Here is a 25,743-nt window from a genome sequence, read left to right on the forward strand (position 1 = left end):
TAACTACCAGGCCGTCTGTCTTCCTCTAGCACACTGTGGTTTTCTGTGGTGATTTCTGTCTGCTTTCAGTTTGTTGTGGAAATGTGAGTCTGGTTGGAGCTCCCCCTTTGCATGCATAGCAGAGAGAGATAGGACATGGTATGGCTGATCTCTTAGCTGCACATTTCAACAGCGGTCTCGTGGCGGCAAAGCTTGGCGGCGGTGAGCGACCGGTGTGTGGCAACCCTGGCACGGGAGCACTGTGGCGAGATCTGGGCTTTGTTGCCCAGAGATATGTAGTGAAGGTATTACGGTGCGGCGGAATAACTTTTTTTTTCTTCTTCTTCTTCTTCTTCTTCTTCTTCTTCTTCTTCTTCTTCTTCTTCTTCTTCTTCTTCTTCTCCTTGCGGCAGAAAACAGGGAGCGCAACTTGGCTCAGCTTTTCTGTTGCCTTTGGATTAGAATTTGTGCTTTTGTTGTTGTTGTTTGTTGTCTTGAATGTTTTGGTGTTTATTTATGAAAAAGGAGGCTTTTAATTTTACAGTTGAGATTTCTTGTATATTGCTGCGTATTTATTGATATTTCTTTATTATAGGTAGTAATATTTCTACATTTTTTATATTTATTTGAATTGCCTTTTCATTTTTTTTTGTTGATATTTTAGTATATTGTAATTAACATGTAATTTTGCCGACAATATAATCACTCTATTTTCATATATTTTGTTACATTTTCCCAATTAGTCTTTTGCCTCTTTTTCCATTTAATATTGTCTCAATGTTTTCACAGCTTTATTTGAGTGATTTTCAAATTAAAAGCCTTGTTTCCAGCCTCCTAACAACACACGTCTCTCTCTCTCTCTCTCTCTCCCTCTCTCCCTCTCTCCCTCTCTGCCCCCCTATCAGGATGAATTTCATCCCTTCATCGAGGCCCTCCTCCCCCATGTCCGTGCCTTCTCCTACACCTGGTTCAACCTGCAGGCCCGCAAGCGCAAGTACTTCAAGAAGCACGAGAAGAGGATGACCAAGGACGAGGAGCGCGCGGTGAAGGACGAGCTGCTCGGCGAGAAGCCGGAGATCAAGCAGAAGTGGGCCTCGCGCCTGCTGGCCAAGCTCCGCAAGGACATCCGGCCGGAGTTCCGCGAGGACTTTGTGCTCACCATCACGGGGAAGAAGCCCCCCTGCTGCGTGCTGTCCAACCCCGACCAGAAGGGCAAGATCCGCCGCATCGACTGCCTCCGCCAGGCCGACAAGGTGTGGCGGCTGGACCTGGTGATGGTCATCCTGTTCAAGGGCAGCCCCCTGGAGAGCACGGACGGCGAGCGGCTGATCAAGTCGCCCCAGTGCTCCAACCACGGCCTGTGCGTGCAGCCGCACCACATCGGAGTGGCGGTCAAGGAGCTGGACCTCTACCTGGCCTACTTCGTCCACTCGCCAGGTATGTGTGTTACTGTGCACCCTACCCACACCGCAAACACACACGTCCCCTGGGGAATTTGTCCATTGGTACGCACACACACACACACACACGGGTCGGTCGGTGTGCTACGTGTCCCACACACTTTGGCATGTGAGTCACAGATTAGACCCCCTCCCCTTCACTAAGAACCAGTGCCAGGCTTTTGATGTGCGCCGTCAGGGCAGCGATAACGTGACATTTAACGTGACAGTCTGCGCAGGATCATCTTTAAAAATAAATAAATAAATAGACTACAGTTTCTATCTGGTTTTAAAGATATTCGGAGAATTCGGCAGCCGGGCTTAAAACCTTTGTTTGCCTCGAGATCTGTTTGCGTTGGTACATTTGTTCAAGTATTTGTGCGCAAATTTGTCCAAATCCAAATGTGCATGTTTTCTGGTGACATGGGTAAACAAAAGCATCTGCGAGCCTGTTTATCTCTGTGTGTGTGTGCATGCATGTGTATACGTGTGTGTGTAGGTCATGTGTTTGGTATCCATGTGTGTGTTATTGTGAGATTGGTGTGTATCTATGGCAAGTGTGTGTGTGTGTGTGGTGGTCTGGAGTTCAGTGACAGCTGGCTCGGTCCCAGGTAGTTTAGGGGGCAGCGAGAGTCTGCAGCCTCGGCCTCTCCACACACACACACACACACACACACACACACACACACACACACACACACACACACAGTTGAGACCTTTTCGTCTGCGGCGGCGCGGTTTTTGTTCATGAGATGTTTTGCTTTTCCATATTCGGCACACGTGTTTCCTGCTGTGGCCTTAAAGTTAAAATAGAGGCGGCGAAAATATTTCTGTGTCATGTGGACACAAAGCTGCCTGTGTTCTGCTGAGGGCACGTTGGCACCGTCGATAGGAAAGGTGGGAATATTTCTGTTTGTTAGGAAACAAATAGATATTAATACTCACATTTAATTTCATACTTAATTTATGCTTTTCTATTACCAAATAGCAACACTAAATTAAAAATATTAATATAAAATAATTAACTGTGTTTTGTTTTTTTGCAAAAAAAAAAGGAAAGAAACTCTTCTGATATAAAACAAAAATATAATATTTCATCATTTTAAGCTACTAAAATTCTATATTAATTATTATTCATTGCCTAAAAATCCACTTAAATAGTTGTTGGAGGTGTGCAGTGTGTCATGTGATTCTGTTTAAAATAATGAAATAATTAAAAGGTGGCTTTTAATCCAGTGAACCAGCTGTTGACGGTGTATCGGGGGTGCTGTGTGTCGGGCAAACAGTGGCTCTCATGTGTAGCTGTTCAGTGTGATTATTTTTAATCATATTTACACAACACGAATCCTTCAAATGTGCTCATTTACAATAGAAACAAATAGAACGTGCAAATATATGTTTTGCCTTTTTTCACCGTGAAGCTGCTCGACAGCAGCCGGTCTGTGTCTGGTGTCAGCAGGTCGAGTCAGGTGTGTCGTCCTGGGTCTCCAGCTACAGGACCTCAGTACTTTTCCCATGTGACGAAACCCCCCCCCCCCCCCCCCCCCCCCCAGGGGCCTCCCCTTCCCGTCCCACAATGCGGCGTGGCGAAAAACCGTGGCTCAGATTAGCTCCCTGCGCGGCGGCCTGGTGCCCCTCGGAGTAAAGCCTCCATTTCTTTTCTTCTTTTTTTTGTCCACTGTGTGCCAGAATCCAGCAGCCGCTCGCCCCCCCAACACGAACGCTGCACTGGCCTTCATCTGACTGACGTTTGTGCTTCTTTTTTTGCACATATGTGAGCATTCTTACATGAGTCTGTTTCAAAATATGTTTTTCAAAATATGTTTTTCCCAGTCGAGAGTCGTCAATAAGCGTGTTTTTTAAAATGAAAAAAAAGGCTTGTGGTCCGCCGTAAATGAAGTAGCGCTTTGGAGACGACATCAGGAACTAACCGAGAATAAACAACAGAAACGTGCTCTTGTTTAAAGCTGCTCTGTGTAGCGGGAGGCAGTGTGGGGTTAACCAGAGTTTACAGAAGGGCAGTCACTGGCTCTAACCTTTGGGGGGTGGCAGCGTTACAGCTTTATTCTTAGCTCCCCTTTTCCAGGGTGTCTGTGTCTTTGGCGGAAGCTGTCGGTCGCCAGCCGATGGTTGGACCGCGGCCGCCTCGCCCCCCCTCCTCCCCCACTGTTCCCGCTGCGGCGCTTCAGTTCTCTCTCTCTCTCTCTCTCTCGTCCTCGCTGATGTCACTGTCGCCAGCTGCAAGGGGCGTGATTGACAGGAGATCCCCCCCCCCAGCCCACTCCCCTGTTTCTGCTTCCTCCACAGTACAGTATGTGTCTCTGCTTTTGTCCAATTATAGACTCGGGGCCCCGGGACCGCTCACAGCCACTCGGCTCTGATCTGCGCTCCCGCTCTGCAGCTGCGAAAGCGAGGTCCCAAAACCAAAAATGTTGTTTGGACAGATACCTGGCCGCACACACACACACACACACACACACACACACACGCACGCACACACAGATCACTTTATCATTTTCGATGACGACGGTAATGGTTCAGGATGTGATGGAGATAAGAGAGAGAGGTGTGGGTGAGTTTGATCACACGTCTGTCCTAAACTAAAGTCCGGCTCGCCAGTTGGCTGCCGCGACCCCTCCTCCACCTAGAGACCCCCAGATCGGGTCGTGTTTTTCGAGAAGTGTGCTCCGTATTTTTCCTCGACGGCGGCGTTTTTTTTTTACCAGTAGTCCCGACATCACAATCGGCCGCCAGAATATCTTTTTATTAATAGAGGCGAACAAAGACGGGAGTCGACGGGGAGGCTTCCAATCCATCAAACGCACATCTCATCTGGCTCGCCCAATATCCTGAGCTTCTAAAGGGAGGCGGCGTTATCAGATGCAGTCCCGTAATGAAGAGGAGACCAAACAGGTTTTAATATAAGATCACACCAGCACGGAGGTGATGTCCTCCTGTCAGTGCGCTGAGTGTTTTGCAGTCGGAAGAAAAGAGACAATCGTAATGATTAAAAAAAGAAGAAGAAAAGTTAAAGCTCCCTCGTTCTGGCACCGGGGTCCGTAACCCGGGCCGACGAGAGGGAGCGCCGGCGCCGAGGGAGCCGCATGCATCCGGTGTGTGTGTGTGTGTGTGTGTGTGTGTGTGTGTGTGTGTGTGTGTGTGTGTGTGTGTGTGTGTGTGTGTGTAAAAACAGGTCCGATACTTGTCAACAGAAAACGTTCTTACGCCTTTTGTTGTCGTTTGATAAATAATGCGTCCAGTAAAGTTTGACGGGACAGCGTCAGTCATTTTACACAACCTCCAGTGTTTCCAGTTGTTATTTTTCTGTGTGTGTGTCGTAGACGGAGGGAAAGAGAAAAGAAAAGCGGAGTGTCTGAGGAACCGCTGGTAATCAGATTATTCCAGTATGATCGGAAGCTTCCAAATGAATCTGGTGAAAGAGAGCCGAGCCGCTACGCTGACCTTTACTTCTCTCTCAGCTCTGCACCTCTCTCTAGGTCCGACCGCTGAGCAGCTCTCGATAGCGGGCCAACCCGCTCCCTACTCGCTCTAATTATCCAGTTTAGTGAATAATACTGGGAGAGATGCACAAAAGACCGAGTATATGATTGAATTAAGTCTAATTTGAAACAACGGTCAGGTCTGAGCTCTGCAAAGAGAAGAAGGGCCCCGTACCAGAAAGTGCCCATTGTGGCGACATGGATTAGCTTTATTTCCCAATTTCACTGTACAGTGATTTTTAATTATTTTGTGTAATTAAGGTTAATAAATAAACGCGGTGGTGTCTCTTTAGCAATTTAGCAGCTCAGCTCAGTTCACCTTTTTTTTTTGTTATACTGACATTTAACAAAGAGAAATGTATTTGATTCTCATTTGCTTAATTATACGCATTACAACATGAATGAATACAGCAAACGCACGCAGGAAAATCAAAATGCATTTATTTGAATGTGTTCCTGAATGGATTTTCTCCGACAAAACAGGAGCACATTTTCCCTCCGGTTCCTTTGTACGTTTATATTTTTTTGGTCCGGTTTCAGCGTGCAAATTTGCATGACCAGTACAGGCGCCAGGCCGGAAATCCGTCCGTCCCTTAAAAACATACGCATCTCAGGCGAGAGAGAGAGAGAGAGAGAGAGAGAGAGAGAGAGAGAGAGAGAGAGAGAGAGAGAGAGAGAGAGAGAGAGAGAGAGAGAGAGGACAGCAAAAGCATCTCTTTTACTGGACCGGTCCGACCCCGCACCTCGGTCCGGTGGAGCAGAGCGCAGAGGGAGGCTGCCCCCCCGTCCCCCCCTCCTTGTGGCTTTTTCTGTTTTATTTTAAAAACGTCTCAAATTAAAACAAAACATTCATACACAAAAAATCCTCTCACATTCAAAATCAAATCCTTGAAATGAACGCTAATAATGAAAACCTTTTTTTAAATGTGTTCGCCTTATTGTCTCATTTGATGGTAATAAATGTCAGTCAGTGCTGCTGGAGTTATACTGAGCGCTGATATAAAGTGGAGAATGGGGATGATGCAGAATGCCACGGCGGAAACAAAGAGAGGGGGGGGGGGGGCACAGATTCAGGCTGGTGGGGCTGGTTGGCAGCGCTCGGCACCCGGAGCTGCAGCTCCGTTTAGGAAGTGCCAGCTTTTTTCAAACCGACACAGTCTCTGCCAACTTCTCTCCTTCTGATCCTTTTCTTTCTCTCTAATTTCCCCCCCCCCCCCCCCCCCCCCCCATATATCCACGTTTTTTCGCTTAACACCTCTTCCCCTCTGCTCGTCCCCTTGCGCCCCTTACATCCACTCCTATGGATTGTTTTAAATTTTTCGCCCCGAAAAAGCGAGCTTCATTCCGAGTTGTGTGGAGCCGCGTTGGAATAAAGCAGCTATCGTTTTACCAGACCGCTGTTCCTTCTTTTTTTTTGTTCCTTCAAAATATTTTCCACCGGCTTCTTTTATAAGCAGAGCGAATGCTGTTACTCGGTGTGATGGTGCTGCTGTGGATGCAGGTCCAAAACAAAATGGAAGATGAAGCGCTGCTCCTCTCCAATCCGAGGAGAGAACGATTCCACATGTGGACCCCCCCACCCTCCCCTCCCACCCCTAAAATATAAAAATAAAATCCTGTCAAATGAACAACGCTGAATGAATTTCTCTTTCTACGTGACTCAAATTTCTGCCCTTTTGTCTTCCGTTTGACATCTTCTTCGTGGGTTGTTTGTACAGGCAGAGCAGAGTAAAGGTACTGATGGGTTTAACGTGTGCGGGACAAGGCCGAGGTGCCGTGAGTGACGGGAGGAAGCGTTAAACGCCGGGGCGCGGGGGGGCTTCGGATGGAATTACTCAATAATGATCATAAAATTAGAGCCATTATTGAGGGAGAGCAAACAGGCCCCTCTGAGTGTGAAAGGCCCCTATTCAGCACCCGGACCAGGAGCAGGACTCCTTTCTTCCCTTTTGCATGGATCCACCCATGACCTCGAGAGCCCCCGCTTTTGTTCCCCTTGAAATAACAAGAGTGAATGTATGGGGTCGCGGGGGGGGGGGGGTCTCTGTTCTCAGTGGTGCAACTCTCCTTCCTTTATGCTTTTGCATTGTTTTGTTCTTTACTTATTTAATGGTAAATTGAGCTTCTCTGTCTCTCCACACTTGTGTGTGTGATGTGTTTAATGTTTCCGTCGTCATCACTAACACTCCACTTCTGGGCGGGTTGTTAACCGGGCGCTGACGCGTCCACTTCCGTGTTTGCCGGCAAAAATGTTCCAATTAATTGGAAATCAACAGAATAAACGCTCTGACGGGAACAAAGAAGCGTCGAGAGGGATTTACACTTTGAGCGAACCGTTGGAGAGAATAAAGGAGGCGTGTTTAGGAAGACTTGACGGCAATAAGAACCACAACAGCTTCCTGTAGCTTTAGAAAGAAGTCCAGAGTCCTTTGTTTTTCCAGCTGATTTGGACTTTTTCTTTTCTTTCTTCTTCTTTAGCTCCCCCCCCTCTTCACTCAGGTCTCTTCACACGTCCTCCGAGGACACTATTTTGGGGCGGGGCAATGTCCAGCTTTAAAAACAACAACAACAAAAAACAGTCACCTGACACGTCCGCCTTGCTTCTCATTATACCCGTCAACTGTCGAGCGCTCAACTCTACCGTGCTTTATTTCCGACTCATTTGAATTGTTATTGGCAGCTTCGGCGCATAAATTTCATAAAAGATAGAAAAACAACCCGTTTTTTCTCTCTCTCTCTCTCTCTCTCCCCCCTCTCTCTCTCTCTCTTTCCCCCCTCCCTCCCTCCCTGGTGAGCGGTAGAAATATGGAAAAGATTACGGGGAGAGAAGTTTGTGAAATTGCTCTTGTTTGTTTGGGATTTGTCGATCTGAATAACACATGTCCAACATTACAGCTATCTACATTTGGTATGGTTATGTCCTGGGGGGGGGACTTGTTGTCGACTTAAACCTCACAAAGAAGCGATCACGCTCCAGCGTGTAAATGGGTAGAATAGTGTTGCCATGGCCACCTCTCCTGGGTGACATCCAGGCAGTGTCGGCGGCACCCCGTTTCCGTGGGGGGGCAACAGGAGCACCGAGCTCTGCCAGAGGAATCCGCTCCGTAGAGGGCATCGCAGCCCGGTGGAGCCGGTTGGGTTTGTCCGTGCGTAAACAAAGTGCCGTCACAGCTAGCCGCTACGTGCTAACTGTAAGTCAATGGGTTTTTCATATTTCAAAGGAGGCGTCTGTGTTTCTTTGAGGAAAAAGAAGGATGTTAGAATTCCTTTGCGTGTCGCTATACTCCTTCTGGATGTATTCGTATATATATATATTGGACGTGGACCAAGTGAGTCATATGAAAAAGTCAAATTGTAGCTTTAGAGCCAATATTGAAGTTATTCTCACATTTTGTCGGGCGTAGTTCAGTCCAGGGGGCTTACGCAGGAGTGTTATCCTCTAAGCTAAGAAGTCGCTCAGATATAATTCATCATTTACAGAGCAGGGCAGCCTGTGAGATCAAACATTAGACCCCCGCTGTATACAATATAACCTGTTTGTAAAATCTGTTTTCTCTTCGAATGTTTATCTGCTTTTCTCACAACCTTCTTTAAAACCCTGATAGGTAGAAACGCATTAACGTGCTGACCCTCTCGCACATGTGATGAAGGTGATGTGGAAGGAAGTAGTTCACGTTTGACGTTACATTGGCGTTGTACGAAGTCCGATATTCCCTTTGTCTGCTCCTTTTGACTAATAGGAGTACAGTCCGTCCTCCTACACAGTGTTGATCCACACATGGAGGTCAAACTTCCTGTTTTTAACAACAGATAGAAATACAAACATACATATTTGGGATTTTGCAAGAGTGGAGCTACGTAATAAGTCCCGAGAGCACCACACAGATATAGAGCATGACAGTTTGTTGTAGCCCCAAACAGAGGTAATGCTCAGTCCACCCGTCTTCTGAAACGCGTCATCAGTTCACACTGAATGTGAATATCACGCGTGAATAAGACACGCCTTTTTTGTCCAGAATGAGGTTGATTTTTCTGAGCTTTAAAGGCATCGACCTATCACGTTGTGCGTACACTACAGTGTGCAGAGTGCTGCTCTGGGTCAACAGGACCTCTGCCTGCAAAACCCTTTTTATTGAAAAAGTTCTGCATATTTGCATCACTCCCCAATCCCTCTCAGTGCGGTCTATAAAGGTGTGCTATGGGAAAGGGCGAGGTCACAGCACTCTGTATCCGCATACTAATACAATCGTTGCTCGCGAGCTGGCCGACTGAAATTGTTATCGTCCATAAACACGAGCCTGCATCCCCTTCCTGTTTCATTTTTCAAATGCAGTCCGCTTTTTTTTCCCCCCCTCCGCAAAGATTAAGCCTGCGTCCCCATGCGGCTTCTCTTCAAGTCCACAATGCAGGAGCGGAGCGTGTGAAGTCTGCTTTTTAGGTGTTTTGCTCGCCTCCGCGTGTCCGCTCATGTGCGCCTCGGAAGCAGGCCGAGCGACAACAAACGCGGTCTGCAGCGGAGCACATGAGCGTCCTCTCCGGACTCGCCCGGGCACCTGAACCCCCAACCCCCCCGTCACACCTGATGCCTGACGACACGCGAGGAGACGCGACCACTTTTAGGAAGCAAACGTGCCACAATTACACGCATGCTCTGATGTGACCCAGCTGTCCTGCTGCAGGCCTCGGAGGGAAGGTGAACCGGGCCTCAACTGGGCCCCCCTCGCTGGTCCTCGACTGGACGCAATCTGTCGCTCAGAAATCATCTGCAATTTATTTTGAAATCGGGAAGTTGTAGGGTCTAAATTTTCCGATTTATACCTCTTAGGTGTTTTACTCTCTCTGGTCTCCCAGCAGCAGCAGCAGCGATGGAGCTGATCTACTCTGCTATTTGCCCTTTGTGTGGTAACGTCTGATCGGTGTATTATTAGACGCGGGACCACCCGGCTTCTGCCCCCCACTTGAGTTTCCATTCTTCTGCCCGCTCGGCTTCAATGCTAAGGCTCTCCTCCAGCAACCCAAACGTACAGGGGGAGCGCACCAAGAATACATGTAAAGAGAGGGAGAGAGAGAGAGAGACACAGAGAGAGAGAGGGAGAGAGACACAGAGAGAGAGAGAGAGAGGCATGGTCCCTGCGAGTACGTTCTGCTTCAGCGGAATGGTGATAGAGAAGGTAATCCAAGCTCCTGTGTTTATTTTAAGAGCCGGTGATCTAGAGATGGCCATTAAAAGCAGAGGGCAAACAATTTAAGAGCGGTAAATCTGAACGGAGGAGTGTGGTGTGGTGTGGGCGGACGCGGAGGGAAGGAGGGAGGATAGGGGCCCACACTCTGTCCCGCTCTCTCCCTCTGTGCAGAAAAAAATACTGGAGATGACAGTGAATTAGAGCAATCTGGCCTTCATTCTGCGGTTAGATTTTTATCTGCGGTTTTGGCCCTGAGAGCATCTCTGATCCACTCTTTCTTTCTTTTTTTTCCCCTTTTATTGTTTCTGTTCTTTTCATCCGAGTTCACTTTCCCCTCTGGCCTGGCTGTAACAACGGGCCCTAACGAGATACCATTCACACCGAAAAGCATCAGGAATGATCCCATTATCCCCACTACCTACATCCAACGGGGGTTTCCCTCCATCACGGCCTAAAAACACAGGCTAATGTGATTACTCCAAGGCCAGGGTTTCTGTTTGTGATACAATTCGTTTTTTCCCCACTCTGATGGACTGTAAGATTTCGTCTTTGGGCGTGGATTCAAACTCCACAGTCCTGGCAGATACATGGGGAGAGCCTGATGGTGAGGGTCACGATCATCCCAGTGAACTAAAGATGGCTGACACTGCTGCTGTTTCACAGTTTTTCAGCAAACTCCGTGGCCAGTCAACATGATCACTTCCGTTGAGTTATGCTTTCAAGATGCCACCTCATACATTCAAGACCAGATACTGAACATCAGTGACCCCCAACCAGGGCTGCTTGTCCCCCAGCTGGTACTGCTGCAGTCAGCTGGAGACATGCTTCATGGAGAGATAGTGGAGCAGCACATGTTGAAAGCACAGCAGATAAGTTGCAAGAGTTAGCTAAAAGTACCATACAGGTTAGCCAAAGGAATGGCTGCACAAATACAATAAGTAATTGATAAATGTTAAAATAGATAGTAATTGACAAACAGTTGAAATAGTTTCTATATAGCTACAATTAATGGATAAATGGTTGTAATATATGGTGATATAGAAGTATTTCAGCATCTTACAGTGCTGTGTGGTACTTCTTACAAAAAGGTTGTGAACCACTGCTCTACATCTTCATCTTTTTGCCAAATGGTTTTCCATAACCGTTGATTATGGCTGTCTGTTTGGCACTGTAGCATTTATTTCGTTGTTTTTTTTTATATTTGGGAGCTCACTTTTTTTTTCTCTGTGCTCTCCTGAAGCTGCTGTCCCAGTGAGACACATTTGATATGTTACCCAAAACCCAACTTACAAAAAGAAAAACCTGTGGTTCCCCTTCTCAGCTCTCGCCCGTCTCCCTTTCACTGGGCTTTAGATGTGTAATGAAGTAATCGCGACATATTTTATACCCTAATGCAAAACAAACAGAGCTAAATTACACACATTCTTCCCCCCACACTGATTCGTGGAAGTTGTTAACCAAATAAAGCTCCCTTTTCTCTTTCTGTCTTTCCATCTCACTCGTGCTCTCTGTGGATCTGTCCTGGCTAGAACCCTTCACTGAAATAGCCTCAAGCACAGAGCCTCTTTTGTGGTCAAGCTTTTCTATTTTTTTCCAAATTTTTTTTTCCCTACAAGGTGTTTGTGAAAAAGAACAGGATTTTCTCTCCTGGGCTCAGGTCCCTCCATCGCTCCACGGCTGCCTGTCTGGCTTTTCTTTGTCCAGGTCTGCTCTGGTAAACAGCCGTGTCCTACACACACTGTTTATCACACTCCAGGGTGAAACTTTGCTGATTTTATTTTGGAAACGCTCACAGGTTTTTCTTGGAACATATTTAACTGTTCCTTTGGCTTCTTTCGTTCCGAGCTCTTTTCTCTCTTTATGTAGGTGAACCACTGAGCCGACGTGCTAGCTGCACTGGATGCTAGGCTATGCTAGGCTATGCTAGTAGAGAAGTGTAGACAGATATTTTCACGTTTGTAAAATGTATCACGTTGCATTTTTTTGTTCAATTGTAAAAAAAAAATTGGCCATTTTATAATGGATACATTACTCACATAAAATGGCGGACAGGAAATGCAGTGCACTATCTAGTAAATAGCATGATTTCGGACAGCCTATGTAGCGTTTGAAAACATAAACTACATTTTCTGTCCATGCTAAGTTGAATTCACAAGCGATAAATCATCAGCAACCATCAATGCCAATGTGTAGTTAAAAGCAAATATATCAGCGCTATAACAGACCTAGTGGTGGGTTGGGGGCCCCCAAAGGAGTACCATGAAAAATATGAAATGGATATCAAGCATTCTGCCACACAACATTTGGTTGATTTCTTTCTTCAAATCAACCAACCCACAAATTGTAAAATAAGACCATCAAACAAGCCAATCAAATTTGGCTCCTCTTCCTATGTCACATGCAGGCTCGTTAAAATATACCGCCCCCCCCATCAGAGTATCTCCACCCACGGCTTAAGAACTACCTTTGCACAGGTGCGCCGTATTTTTCTCTCAAGCTAATCAGAGCAGACCAGGCTTTTTTTTCGGGAAAGGGTTCTTAAAGAGACAGGCGCTAAAACGGAGCGTTTCAGACACAGAGATAATACAGGTATATTCTGGCAGACAGTGTGGAAAAAATACTGTGCTTAAGGAACATTTATGCATGTAAACATGTTCTAGTAGACACCCAAAGTACAAGTATGGACCTGAAGATGACTTTGATGTGTTCCCTGTAAACAAATGTAAAAACCACTGTGCTGTAAAGTGCACATGTACCTACATCGCCTGGTCCAGTCTAACGTGTACAATCTGTGCTTGTCGAGTGATGCGTTGCGATACGTATGATGTACTGTGCATGTGTCCATGCAGGGAATAATATTACTCTGGTTAACTAAGCCATTTCAAAAAAAAAAAAGATAATTTTGTTTTAGCTCTGACAGAAGGGCGCACACGCAAGGACGCACACACACACCCCCTCACTCAGGCGGACATGTGTTCCACGCAGCCTGTCATTACAGAAGCCCTGATGTGGTCTCCGGGTGGCACCGAAGGCCTGTTATTATTGTCGATTTTATGACAACTTTCACTCTCTTGCTCTGCGCCTCCCCCCCACACCCCCCTCCCCCTTTTCTCTCTCTCATGCGTGCCCCCGATCCCTGCCTCCATCCCTCCCTCTCCCGCCTCGTCCAAACCCACATCCATTTCTCTTCTCGCTGTTGCAACGGGGACGCCTGTTTGTTTTTAGTGTGTAAACCATCCTGACACACATCCCCAGAGCAAAAGGGCGGATATATATGTGTTTTTTCTCTCATTTTTTTCGATAGGGGGGGGGTTCAGTGCAGTAGACAGTTTGTTCTCCGTTTGCAGAGGTACGAACTGGGAGATGGAGCCGGTCCAGCCGTTGTTCCAAGCTGTTGTCGACTGTGGCTGACAGTTATTGTTTTTTTTGGTTTATTGAATAATCGGGTTGGTAACTGCAGGGTTACCCTCCACCACCGACCGACGCGTGCGCCCCCACGTATGTTCATATGTCGAGTAACTAGTTCACAGAACATTCCCCTCTCTGCCCTCGCCCCTCCACCCCCCCACTCACCCGTCAGCCCCACTGTTTTGCTTCGAGGATTTATGACGGTACGGTTTGTTTATCGTAGGTCGTAATTTATTATTCCACTGGCGGAAGTTGAATAAACCGGGGCCGAGCCAAGGCCCCGCCCCCTCAGGCATACAGTAAGCGGTGATCGGGTTCACGTAGGCGTAACAGAGAGCTCTCTGTTAGAGCAGCACTCTAACGTACACATATGAGAATGTTTAAAACTTTAACTGTGTGTTTACGGCTTTCAGGAGACACTGATTAAAGGCGAGGGGTGTCAGATGATTCAGTAAAAGAAATGGAGAGTTGTGCACGAGGAGACACACACACACACACCAGGATGATTTGCATATCTGCACCTTTAATTAACGAGATGTTTGGAGTCAAGGCCCTGCGGCGGTGCTCGGTAAATGAGTGAAGCGAGTCACCCGGGGACGGCAACAGGTAAATCCTGTTCAGATCAGCCCCAAGGCGCCGCTTGTTCCTTAATTTGGCTCGAAACACTCTCTCCCTCCCTCTTACCCTAATCACCTCCGCGCCTCATCCTAATCTTCTGCATGCACCGTTTCCTCGTTTCCTACCTTGCCACACTTTCTTCCTCCTTATCTTTGTCTACCTTCTCCTCACCTTTTTAAAACGCCTTTAAACCCGAGGGAGCCGTCATCCCTCGTGTCGCTTAACGTCCCGCCGGGTCAGTCGAGGTGACGGATGTGGAGCAGTAGGGCAAGGTGACAGCGACACTGTTGTGTCAACACGCAGCGACCGGCTCTGCCCGTAAAGTCGATGGGCCTCAATCACCAGCCGCTATAGAGAAGACACGTCTTCTTAAAACACACAGAGATTCTGACATTCACCAGTGTTTGAATGTTTGTTTGTCTTATTCATTCTTATTGTTCTTGGGGAAGAACAGAATCTACGCACGCTCAAGAGCCCACTTATACACATTTGAGTGCTGACATTTGTGAAAAAATATTTACAAATTGTAATTCGAATCCTATGTTGTACAACTGTAGAATGAGAAAAGGCTATCATGTTTCATTATCATAATCATTATTTTACAAAGCATTTTGTTTTCTTTCTTTGTGTTATTTAGTAAACATGACGCACGTCTGGCATTCACTTCCTTTATTTTTTTTATGTTGGATTATTATTATTATTAACAGTAATAATAGTAGAAATAATTTATTTCGGTCCTTATTGACAATTTCTCAACAAAGACTGCACATAAAAAAAGGAAAATAACACTAAATGAAATGAAAGGGGAAACGGCTAATCTAAGCCTTTAACTACTAGGTTTTCAAAAACAAATAATAATCATGCCGTGTTCAGGCATCTGAACATATTTGGTTAAAGAGCATTTGATTAAGCTCCACACGCAGTATGAACTGATGTGGGTGCCGTTGGAGTGAGATGGAATCCGGCTCTTCCTCATTTACCCCCCCGACCAGGCAGTTAGCGATAGTCTGTGATTAGCACCTCTAACTTTGTTAGCTCCTAATTTCATTTTCTTTGGAAGCCCCGTGACTTCCCCTGCTAGCATTGCGTAAGAGCAACAAAGATGCAGCCCACATGGGTCACTGCAGTGACTCACAGCAGCCTACTGATTCATTGTATTTGTTAATAATAAGGGAAGCAGGAATAACATAATAACTTATTGGATTTATTTCCTATACAGCACCTCAAACTGTAGATGTTCATTGACTTTCTGAAAAAAACCAATGCCGATGCTAATGATGATCCTTTTAGAAAATGTACAGGAATCATCGACTCATATTTGACGGTTAAAGTTGATTTTCTGCGGCAGCTGCAGCGTGGCCTGTGTTTGTCATCACTCGTGCCCGTAGAAACCAGCCAAACACCGATAGGATTGGAGCGTTCCCTCCCGATCCATCTGTGCTCCTGGTGTGAGTATGACTTACAGTAGCGTGGAGGGTCTCCTGAGGTCAGGAGAGCTGAAAATCACAAAGACATGTGGAATGCTGAGAGTCGGCCAATACAAACAGGCAGGCCTGGCTCTCCGTCCGTGCAGAGCTCAGCAGCCACCCGCTAGCTTACCACCGCTAGGCCCGGGAGCAACCACAGGCTGCCAGAAGTGGGTTTTTTTACGGTTAGAAAGTATCCAAAACAAAACGCAGGTTCTGAGATAGCCTACTGTCAGCTCATCCAGTGCTAATAGCTAACATTTAAAGTGGTTATGAAGTTTTAGAATGGATCACATGACTGCTGTATGTGAAGTACAAAAGGTCGTTTGGAGTGAGAGAATTGGTACCCGACTCTTCAGCTCTACAGAGATTACCGTTCCCCCACTTGTCAGCACCAAACAGCAGACAGAAATGTAGCGATCTAGCTCGTGAACATACTGGATTATTCAGCAGCGACAGAGATGCTTACGGTGGACGTACATTCCCCAGGTGAGCAGGAGACACAACTCCAAACGAATGTTGCTCTTTAACTGCTGGATGAATAATTAGCTAACACATATCAACTTAGAATGTGACATATCGATGTTGTTTCTGCTGCCCAAAGGTGGCCTGAAAAGATGTATTGTAGCTATTGCCGGGCTGAACGTAACCAACGGCTATCGGTCTCGCGACTATTTATCCTCTGGGAGCAACAGCCAATACTTCTGGGGTTCCGTAGTAGCCAGTGTTTAATGGATATCCTGGCCAAGATGTCTTCTTTCGTACGCTGGTCATTGTTTACAGTCTGATGAGCAACTTGAGACGCAAATATGGAGGTCAAAGAAGACATCTAAGACCGGATTTTGTCACAATTAGCCACCTAGCTGAGCTAATATGAAGCTAAATCGTCATCAGGCGATAGTTGATGGGTTCCAAGATTGTTTTCCGCCTCTTTTTTCCTCCACACTAACCTGTGTGCAAAGCCTGCTCAAACGTGATTGGTCGATACTTCTTGGAAATATGAGCGCTTCCGACACCAACATCTTGTCGCGGTGTGTAAAGATTCTGCATTTATATGCAAATATCTGTTTATAGGGAATACTTCAAGGGTTAACTTAACCACACCAAATCACATGAAATTCACTTGAACTAGAGATGACGGTATTTGAGTCTATGCTAAGCTAGGCCGGATGCCTTTATAGCAGAACTAGTTTAGCCGTTCCTTTCCTCCATATTCTGTTCCTACCCTTTTTAAGTTACGTGGAATCACTAACGACCAACCTGTCAGTTCGTCAAAATGGATATTTCGCTACGAGGGGGGGTAAGTTTAGCTTTAGCTAAGGCTAGCTGTTGCTTTCTCACCAGCTATCTTCCACAGAGTGCATTCCCTTCTGCACTGGGATGTGCTGGCTGATTTTGGCAAGCTGATGACAAGCTGCAGCTGATGAACCGATGACTCATCGTGACAGGCAACGATTGAAAACAGCTGAACTGGGTGTTACGCTGTCTTCCATGTGGCTACGTGCTCGAATGTGTGCGTTGTGTGCATACATGGCAAAAAAAAAAGGAAACCAGAATATCTTAACATTTTTAAGTTTTACAAGATGGTTCCATGAAAAGTTACAGGCTACACCTCTGCCTTCGCCCACAAAGTCCAAAGGTTTGCATTTTGAAACAAAACCAGACTTCACAGGGAGCTGACTGGGTTTTTCTCCCCCCCGACATTTTCTAATCAAAACCACCATAAGCTTCACCCACAGAGGGACGATCCATGAGGCTCAGTTTTCTCTCCCCGGCACACATCCATAACAATAGAGGGCATTTTGGTCCAGCAGAACTCAGTTGGCTGCATCAAAATGAAGGGAGCAGTTAGGGTTTCACTTACAGAGTAAGAGAAGGAGAGAGGGGGGGAGAGAGAGAGAGAGAGAGAGAGGCAAAGAGAGAAAACAAACACACAGGGATTGTTGAATTATGGGTAAAGACAGCTGAGGCTAACCAGGTTTGGTTTCCACGGTGCAGTGGGGGTGGGGGGGATTTATTGAAAAACAAAAAGTCTATGACTCAGTCCTGCTCTCAAAGAGTCTCTCAGGCCGTCAACTTTCTCTCCCGAGAAATTCAAAGAAAACACATGCAGTTGAATATAAAGGGGAACACCTTCAAAAACATAAAACCCCAGGGTTCAATATGGTCACGAAAATGTTCCACGTATCCTCACTGTTAATGCCAAAAAGAGAGAAGGGGGGAGAGTGAACGAGAGGAGGGATCTGTCCTCACATTTGCTATCAATTTAGGGCACTGAAAATAAGCACCAGGTTTCACTGGAGCCGAATAGAACACCAGGAATGTTTTTCCATATAAAACCAAGGGAGGGAGGGATCGAGAGAAATTGGGGCTGAGAAGAGAGTGAGAAAAAAGAGAGATATATGGCTAAGAAAAGGGGTTTAAAAAAAAAGTGTGAGACAAGCAAAGAAAAAGCTAGAAGAGGACGATTGCGGTTTGACAATAGCATCTTGGGTCCAGATGTGGAGCTGTCCGTTGCAGTTTTGACAGCTCATGGGGGCAAAAGTGAAGCACTTTGTGCGTCATGGTGACCTGTTGTGAAGGACAGACAGGCAGCCTGATTATTGAACCCTGAAGGGAGTCTGATATTCGGTGTGTGATTACGTGGGTGAAGGGTTGAAGGTGGCGCACACACACTAATGGAGATTTCTACAAACGCGTAAACTGTTTGTGCACAATTGTGGTCAAACTACAAACACCCACATACAGACGTTACAGCCTTTTTTTCAACTAGCTCTGCCCAACCGCAGTTCCATTTGTGTCAGTGGGCTAGGTGGATACCGGAGACCCCCAGAGGGATCTGGCTAGGCACTAGCGGATGAAGGTTATCTTTTGAGAATATAATCAAAACTTCTAAATCTGGGCAGCAACATCCCATTTGTGCTTGTGACATAGTTTAAACAGATGTAGCCAGTGTTGAAGTTCCGCATTCGTTTGCTTCCCCAGCAAGAGGTTTAGAAAATCCTGTAGTTTAGTGATTCCCCAGGGGGAGGGGATAGCCTACTTCTGTAGATGTCAGGGGTTAGGTGGAATGTTTGGTTTGGTGGAAAGCTCGGCTAATTAGAATAATAATTTGATTAAGAAATGATATACCCACATATTGAGTCAGGTGTAAAAATGAAACCGTACGTTGCGATTGAAAGGGTCGAAACTTGTTAGCGAACAAGTAGGAAAGTCTAAACAATTAGCTAATAGTTTTGATTATTAGCTGAAAATAGCTACAAGTAACGGATGCACATTTGAAAAAGTTAGCTAAACATAACGGATAAACAGGTGAAATAGTTAGCTAAATGTAATTAATCAATGTTTGAAACATCAAGCTCCTGCCACTCCAAGGAAATAGTACGAGCACAAGCTTTGACAGTTAAATTGAATGAAAGAAAATATCCCGTTTAAAATCCATTCAAATGAAGACATCTGGAACGTGACTAGCAGTGTGTTGATGAAGGGGGTACCTCATCCGACAGGCTGTGGGGCTACATCAAACAAAATTATGTTGACTGATGTTGGTACACATAAACAGTTTTGTGAACTCTACAAAGGCCGATTGATACACAGCCGGTTAGGAGTTTGTATACATGAGGTTGTGGGATACAGTGGTCGTCTTTCACAGCGAGTCGGACTCCAGCGACAGTCTTAAGTCGAGTGGTTGACCCCCCCCCAACAAAGCTCCTTCACCCAGCTCTTCCCACCAACAAAGTGCTGCTCTTATGCTGATAGAAACAGTTGAAAAAGACTAGAAACAAGGAGGGAGTTAAAGAGAAAGAAAGCGGAGAGGGGAAGAAAAGGGGGGTAAGAGACAGACCAGATGTGTCTTTTGTTTAGATTTGAACGGAGCGGAAAGGAAGGGTGTAGGAGTTAGGAGGCGAGCTCGCGAGGAAGAAAAAGAGAGAGGGAAAGCAAGTGGGAGTGAGTGGATTTTTTTTTTCTTTTCGAAGGGAGGACTGTAATGAAACCAAAGCATTCATAGCCGAGAGCCTGTATGTGGGGAGAGGGGGCTGAGCCATACAGTATGTGATTACCTACCAGCAAAACCACATTCATTATACTAATTGCCACAATGGTCCCGGCGGTTGGGGGGCTGAAAAGGGGGCGACGGCGAGAGGGCGCTGCATTGTTAACATTTGTTAGGCTCATTGACTCCAGAATTCATGGTGTCTGTCGTTACAGGTCGCCAGGGATGTTCTCCAGGGCCCGTATTCACGGAGAAACCGATAATCCCGAGGTCTTAGCCGAAGACCTGTTTCCTTCCAAATCTCTTGGAGCCTACATCGGCATTCCGGGCCCCTGCGAGCTCAATGCATGCGCGGCAACATGTGGATCACCTCGCGCTGTGACGAGCGCGCGCGTTTAGCATGTGTTATGCATTCGGGGCCCTGCGAAAGCAGCAAGACATTAACCAAAACAGAGCCGAAAGGGGGCCAAGATTGAGAGACGAAGGCCTTTCCTGCATTTTGCTGCACAAAATAGCCGGGCTTCCAGCAGCTTGTGTCAATATATCACTTTCTGTGCATGTGTGTGTGTGCCCAGTGTGTGCAGAGAGTTCCCGAGCAGACGACTGGTGCGACAGTTAGAACATGTGCGATGGTGAGCACACAGACACTCGCACAGCTCAATCTGTCGAGTGTGTCGAGCCCCAAAGGGGAACGTTGCCAGTTGTGATCACCAATATGGCCAGCAGTTGTTTGTGAAAATGTGCAGCACATTGCTGATTTATCTTGCGTGCCTTCACAGGAAATGAAGGACTAAGTGACTAAAATCCCCCCCCCCCCCCCTTCCTCAACCGGACCGGTCTCATAACCGGTCCGGTTGCGATAACATCATTACGACCACGTATTGTCGAGAACAGCTCTCACCCCTTCCCTTTTTTTTTTTCAGCTCGGCTCTTTGTATCGAGCGGCTCAAAGTAATGATCTGCATCATGTGTTTTTACTCTTTGGCTGGAGAACCGGTGCTTTTCAAATGAACTGCGAGCAGGGACACAGCCTGGTGGGTGGTTGGCAGGGCCTCTCCTCCTCTTTATCTATCGTTCAGTGGTGAAAGAAATACTCAAAGCCATTACTTAAGTGAAAGAACGAATGTGTAAAAATAAAAATAAATCCTGCTTTTAAAATCCTTTAAAAGTACGAAAGTATTATCAACTAAATATGCTTTTAAGTATTCAAAGTAAAAGTACTAATTCTGCAGTAAAATGCCCCCTGTGACTAGTATTATCATATATGGCAGTGTTAGATTGTGAATACTGATGACATCAATGTGTAAACAGCATGTTATTGTTATAGCCGCTAGAGGTGGAGCTAGTTTTATATTATATATTAGGTAGTTTAGTCCACTGGTTCCGAGGGCAGGGTATTAGTACTCGCTACCTTTTAAGATATCAGCCGAAATAACCCGATACCAAGTAGTATCGAGACTCCTCCAGTCAAACGACGCCTGCAGTTCATCCTTTTTGGGCCCAGATCTGTAAAAAATTAGGACTATTTGTATTGTTTTGCTCACAGCCAATCACTGAAAGCGTTCTTCAGTTTAATGTGACGTGTGATTGGCCCACTACCGCAGCGACCGCAACCCGTACAGCCGGGATTGCCTGCTTCCACACGGCTGCAAAACACGGAGATGTCGGCTAGAAGCTAACAGCGCTAAACAGCTGCAACAGTGCTTCCAGTCACACGATGGGTCTCGAATGAAGTACTCTCTTGGCATCTGCATCACTTTAAGGGTACCCCCCCCCACCCCCACCCCCCCTGTAGCTGTTATTAGTTACTGCTCTCTGAAACAGGACAGACCTAGAAAGAGTCGGTGTCTGCCGCCTGGTGACTCAGCCAAAGCAAATGAGCAATGTGCCCTCAGTCTCTTGGTGGAAGTGTGTGCTACTGTTGTAGGAGGCAAAAGCTGGAAGGGAATTCACTCGTGTGTCCTGGATCCACATTGTTGATGTGTGTGTAGGTACGAGTGTGTGTGTGTGTGTGTGTGTGAGAGACGTCAGGAAGATGGATGATAGATTACCATCAACTGTCAGGTGTTTGTTTTTTTACATAGGTCAGAAATAGTCGCGGGGCTCTGAGAAGAATTGGGGGATCATGTAGGGCAGAATGGCGTTGGCATGACAACACCACCGTGGGTCGGCTTTCTCCCCGGAGGTCGACGGCTCACGGACGATATCGCGTTTCCCTCAGCGAAACCGCCAGCCTGCCCACTCAGTCAGAGAGGGTCCAACAGTTTGACGGGTTTTTTTTGGGAGGCAGAAGAAGAAAGAAAGAGAGACAGTAAAAGAAAACAGTGATTAGCTTTACGACCTCAGGGATCGTCTGGCTGGAGAGTTTCTGCCACATTACAAGCTCATGCCATGCAGCCAAACTTCGTCTCCGAAAAGTCACAGGACTTGAATTTAACTTTGTTTTGTTGAAGTTTTCCAAAGATACCGAAAGTGTCATGCTAAACTGCAGAGAAATAAAGAACATCCAAAGAAAACTCTTCAACAGCTGCCGAGCAAAAACAGTAGAGCTCTCTGCCTCCACAGCTTTTTTTAGTTTTTGGATCAATCAGATCATCAGGCGCTAAAAAGCAATAACAGATCTAAAAATGACAGCAATCTGCAACAGGTGACCAACAACTGGAATGCAATGCAAAGCAAAGCAATAATGACAAAAGGAAAGGAAAGACAAAATGAATATTATTTTTTAAAATCATTTCTTTCTTTCTTTTTTATTTATTTTTCATTATTTTGGGTTTTTTATGCAATTTCTTTAATTAAAAAATAATAATAATTTTGGGGCTACTGCTATACTTGCAAATAATGCGTTTTCGGTCTGAAGATTTGAGTAATTTGTAAAATGATACTTCAGACAGCAGCCATGAAAGTATTTGGTTTTTATATAAATATAGATATATACATATATATAGTTCGGTGTGAACATGGCTCAGTGTGTGTGTGTGTGTGTGTGTGTGTGTGTGTGTGTGTGTGTGTGTGTGTGTGAGGATGTATGTCTGCAGCAGCAACTCCTCCTCAGGGACTAAAGGTAACGTGAGGCTCTGGTTAACACAATCGCAGAAGCAGGAACAAATAGTGTACTTGTTTTTGTGAGGTTTTTAGTGTACATGCATCTCTGCGACAGCGATGACAGCTGAGACTCCCTACTCCCCCCCCCCCCCTCCCCTCTCTCTCTCTCTCTCTCTCTTTCTCCCCCCTCTGTCTCTCTGTGGCACGGGGCTCTCATGCAGGGTGCATTTGAAGTGGCTTCTGGGAGGCCCTGGAGCGTGCCGAAAGGTCAGAGGTTACAACAACTGGGCCTCCCTGGACCTCCCCACACCCCCTTTACCCCCTTAAACACCCACACACACACACGCCTCCGCCCCCCCACCCCCTCCTGTTTTCATGTCAGGGCCACAGATCACTTCCAGATCCCCCTGACACATTAGGCAGGAGGAAGAAAAAAAAAAACTCTAGCTCCTGGTATCCTTCACTCACTGCTGACAACTTAGTTGTGTGTCGCCGTAACTTTATTAAGTTGCAAATGCCTCTTGAAGACGCCCCCCCCCCTTCTCTTCCTCAAAGCCACACGTGTTATTGTACACAAACATATCTCATGAATAGGCCATTGTGTTTTCCTCAGGGTGTAACCCACAAGTGTCAACATAATACAGTGTATTGCATTCTGTTTCCTTGTGTGTGTGTGTGTGTGTGTGTGTGTGTGTGTGTGTGTTGTACGTGGGGGAACGTGCGCTGCTTCTCAGGAGGATGTTTTGTTCTCTCCTCCTCGCTAACAGAAGAATCTCGTCGTTCGCTCGGCGAGGTGTGAAATTGCACCGTCATCCGCTTCACCTGTCAGAGAGAGAGAGAGTGACTCTGGTCCTTTGGAACATTCCTCCTGTCTGTTATTCTGTCACCCTCCTTTCTTCTGGAGATCTGTATCTGGGTCTTGCTCGGCGGCGTTCGCCGTATCACCCCCCCACCACCATCCCTTTTCTCTCCCTCTCAGCTTAACATCTGTTTCTAGTGAGGGCCAGAAAGGAAAGGGGGGGGGGGGGGTGATGTCGAACTCTTCAAATTAATTAGCGCATTACCAAATGCTTGAGTGCTAGAAGAGGCCTCGCTGGACCCCCCCACCACCCCACTCCGCTACTCCTCGCTCCTCCCTGCTCCTAACCAAGTCCCCCCCCCCCCCCCCCCCCCGAGTCCCAGGGGGCCGCTTTATCACCCAGGACCAATTAGAGTAGGAAGTGAGGTCGCTGACCCTGCTGTCAGGCCTCATCAGCTCCTGTGTCACCTGAGAGGGGCCATGCCGCCGCAGTGGGGGGGGGGGGGTACACAACGAGAGAGAGGGAGGGGAGGAGTCACTGACATAACGAAGGAGCGAGCAGCTGGGCTGCGACTTGTTCCTCAAGCCTTTCCTAGCTAACGCCGGGTGGATATCAAGGAGAAGTCCTGTTCCAACCAACAGATACTGTTACACACCAGGGCTTGACCTTAAGTAGCGGAGGTGTTTTATTTGCCCGATAGCCGAACTTGCTTGTCCGAAACTAAAAATGTAGGCCTATTAAAAAAGAAATGTTCATGTTCACACACAATGACATGCTATTGTTGTTGTTGTTGTAGAAATACTGGTTGCCATGTTCAACATCTTAGTTAATTAACATGTTGGCATGCAGTCTGATGGGAATGTCATGGGTTTCACAGGTTTTTGGCCTCAAACCAAAAACATTGGAAACCTGACACATTTCACTTCAAACCACGAATGTTGACTTCACTGTGGCGCTAGAGGGAAAGTCATGAGATCTTGCATGGTTTTAAGGGTTTACCCTCAGGGGACCATGACTGTCTCTACAAAATGTCGTGGCAATCCATCTGGCTAGCTTAGCCAGGCTATAGGGGAAAGAAAGTTTGGAATATAGCTATATTGATGGCTGCCACAACATGACCCGTATTAGACTAGCAGACTGTCGAGTTTCCTGAAACCCGTGATGTTAATTAAAGTATTTTTCTTTCTCCCTCCATGTTTGTGCTGCTGCCCTGCTGCTGTCTCAACTAAAGGTAAGAAACCACGCTGCTGATGTGTTTGAACTTCCCTGTCTCCACTTGAACCATTCGTCCTCTCCCATACGTTCTTCAATGTACTCATTCAATTACAGAAAAAAAGCCTTTTCAAGATCACTGTACAGAGACGGACACATTTGCGTGGGGCACGGCTTACGATTCTGCACACGTGCAAATATTTAAAATCCGACATTGTTTGCTGGCATGTATGTTTGAAATCTAGCATTCTTCTTTTTCACCGCCGTTGTCGGGACATTAATATCTTTGTGTTCACGCTACTGCTGCCAACAATGAGCGGAACAGTGTGAAGGTTTCCTTGTGGGCGAGCGTGATGCAAACAAAACAAGGACCCACTAGTAAGAACATCGCTCTGCAGTGCTACCAGTAGCCAAAAACACTCCACACAATACCGACAGCAAGCGACTATTATCTATGTAAAGATATAGTGGATTACTGTCTTCCTGAGCGGAGAATGAAACCACTCTGTGTGTGTTGTTAGCTTCTCTGTACTTTGTGGTCATAGCCGGGCCGGCGGCTTGTGCCCGTTACTGCATGTGAGCTAGCTCCTGGCTAGCTCTGCACTGCTCTTATACGGTGGTTACAGCTGATAACACCGTCCTGGACCGGCAGCGTCGTCACGGAAGTGTAGCGCCCAAACTCCGGTTCCCCCCTCAGGTAAACAATGTTAGCTCTGTCAGCACCCTTGCTCGAGTTTGCTCTATTAGTGCCGTTAGCCACGAGCCACTGGCTCAGGGCGTCGCCATGTTGAGAGCCGTTGAGAGGCAATCGAAATGCTCCAAATCTCGTATCGTGCACATTCAACCACAGCTTATTTGCCAGAACTACGATGTTTAGCTAACCATTGAGATGCTGCAGCTAGAGCTGCAAGCATTAGTCAACTTACGGATAAGTCAATCAACAAAAATCTGTAATTTTTCATGCAAAATTGACATAAAATGACATTTTCAGCTCTCAAATATGGAGATTTCCTGCTTTCCGACACAAAAGACTGAATATCTTTGGGCGTTGAACTGACAAAACAAGACATTTTAAGACATCACCATGGACTTTGAGAAC

The 25,743-nt window shown here is 46.5% G+C and overlaps 1 protein-coding gene across 12 annotated transcripts in view; it reads left to right on the forward strand.

Annotated features, from left to right (window-relative positions):
* nfixb (nuclear factor I/Xb) overlaps positions 1 to 25,743 on the forward strand; it is a 135,087-nt gene that overhangs the window by 48,014 nt on the left and 61,330 nt on the right. For 7 of the 12 annotated variants that reach the window (XM_076082895.1, XM_076082896.1, XM_076082912.1 and 4 more), the window contains one exon: positions 885 to 1,416. In XM_076082895.1, coding sequence (XP_075939010.1) covers positions 885 to 1,416 — 532 coding nt within the window. Of the gene's footprint in view, positions 1 to 10; positions 285 to 884; positions 1,417 to 25,743 lie in introns of those variants that run through there. The other 5 variants (XM_076082894.1, XM_076082899.1, XM_076082901.1 and 2 more) reach the window with 2 other exon arrangements.

This window comes from Anarhichas minor, unplaced genomic scaffold (genome assembly GCF_050575085.1).
Source record: "Anarhichas minor isolate MPS153535 unplaced genomic scaffold, ASM5057508v1 ptg000007l, whole genome shotgun sequence".
Classification (NCBI taxonomy): Eukaryota; Metazoa; Chordata; class Actinopteri; order Perciformes; family Anarhichadidae; genus Anarhichas; species Anarhichas minor.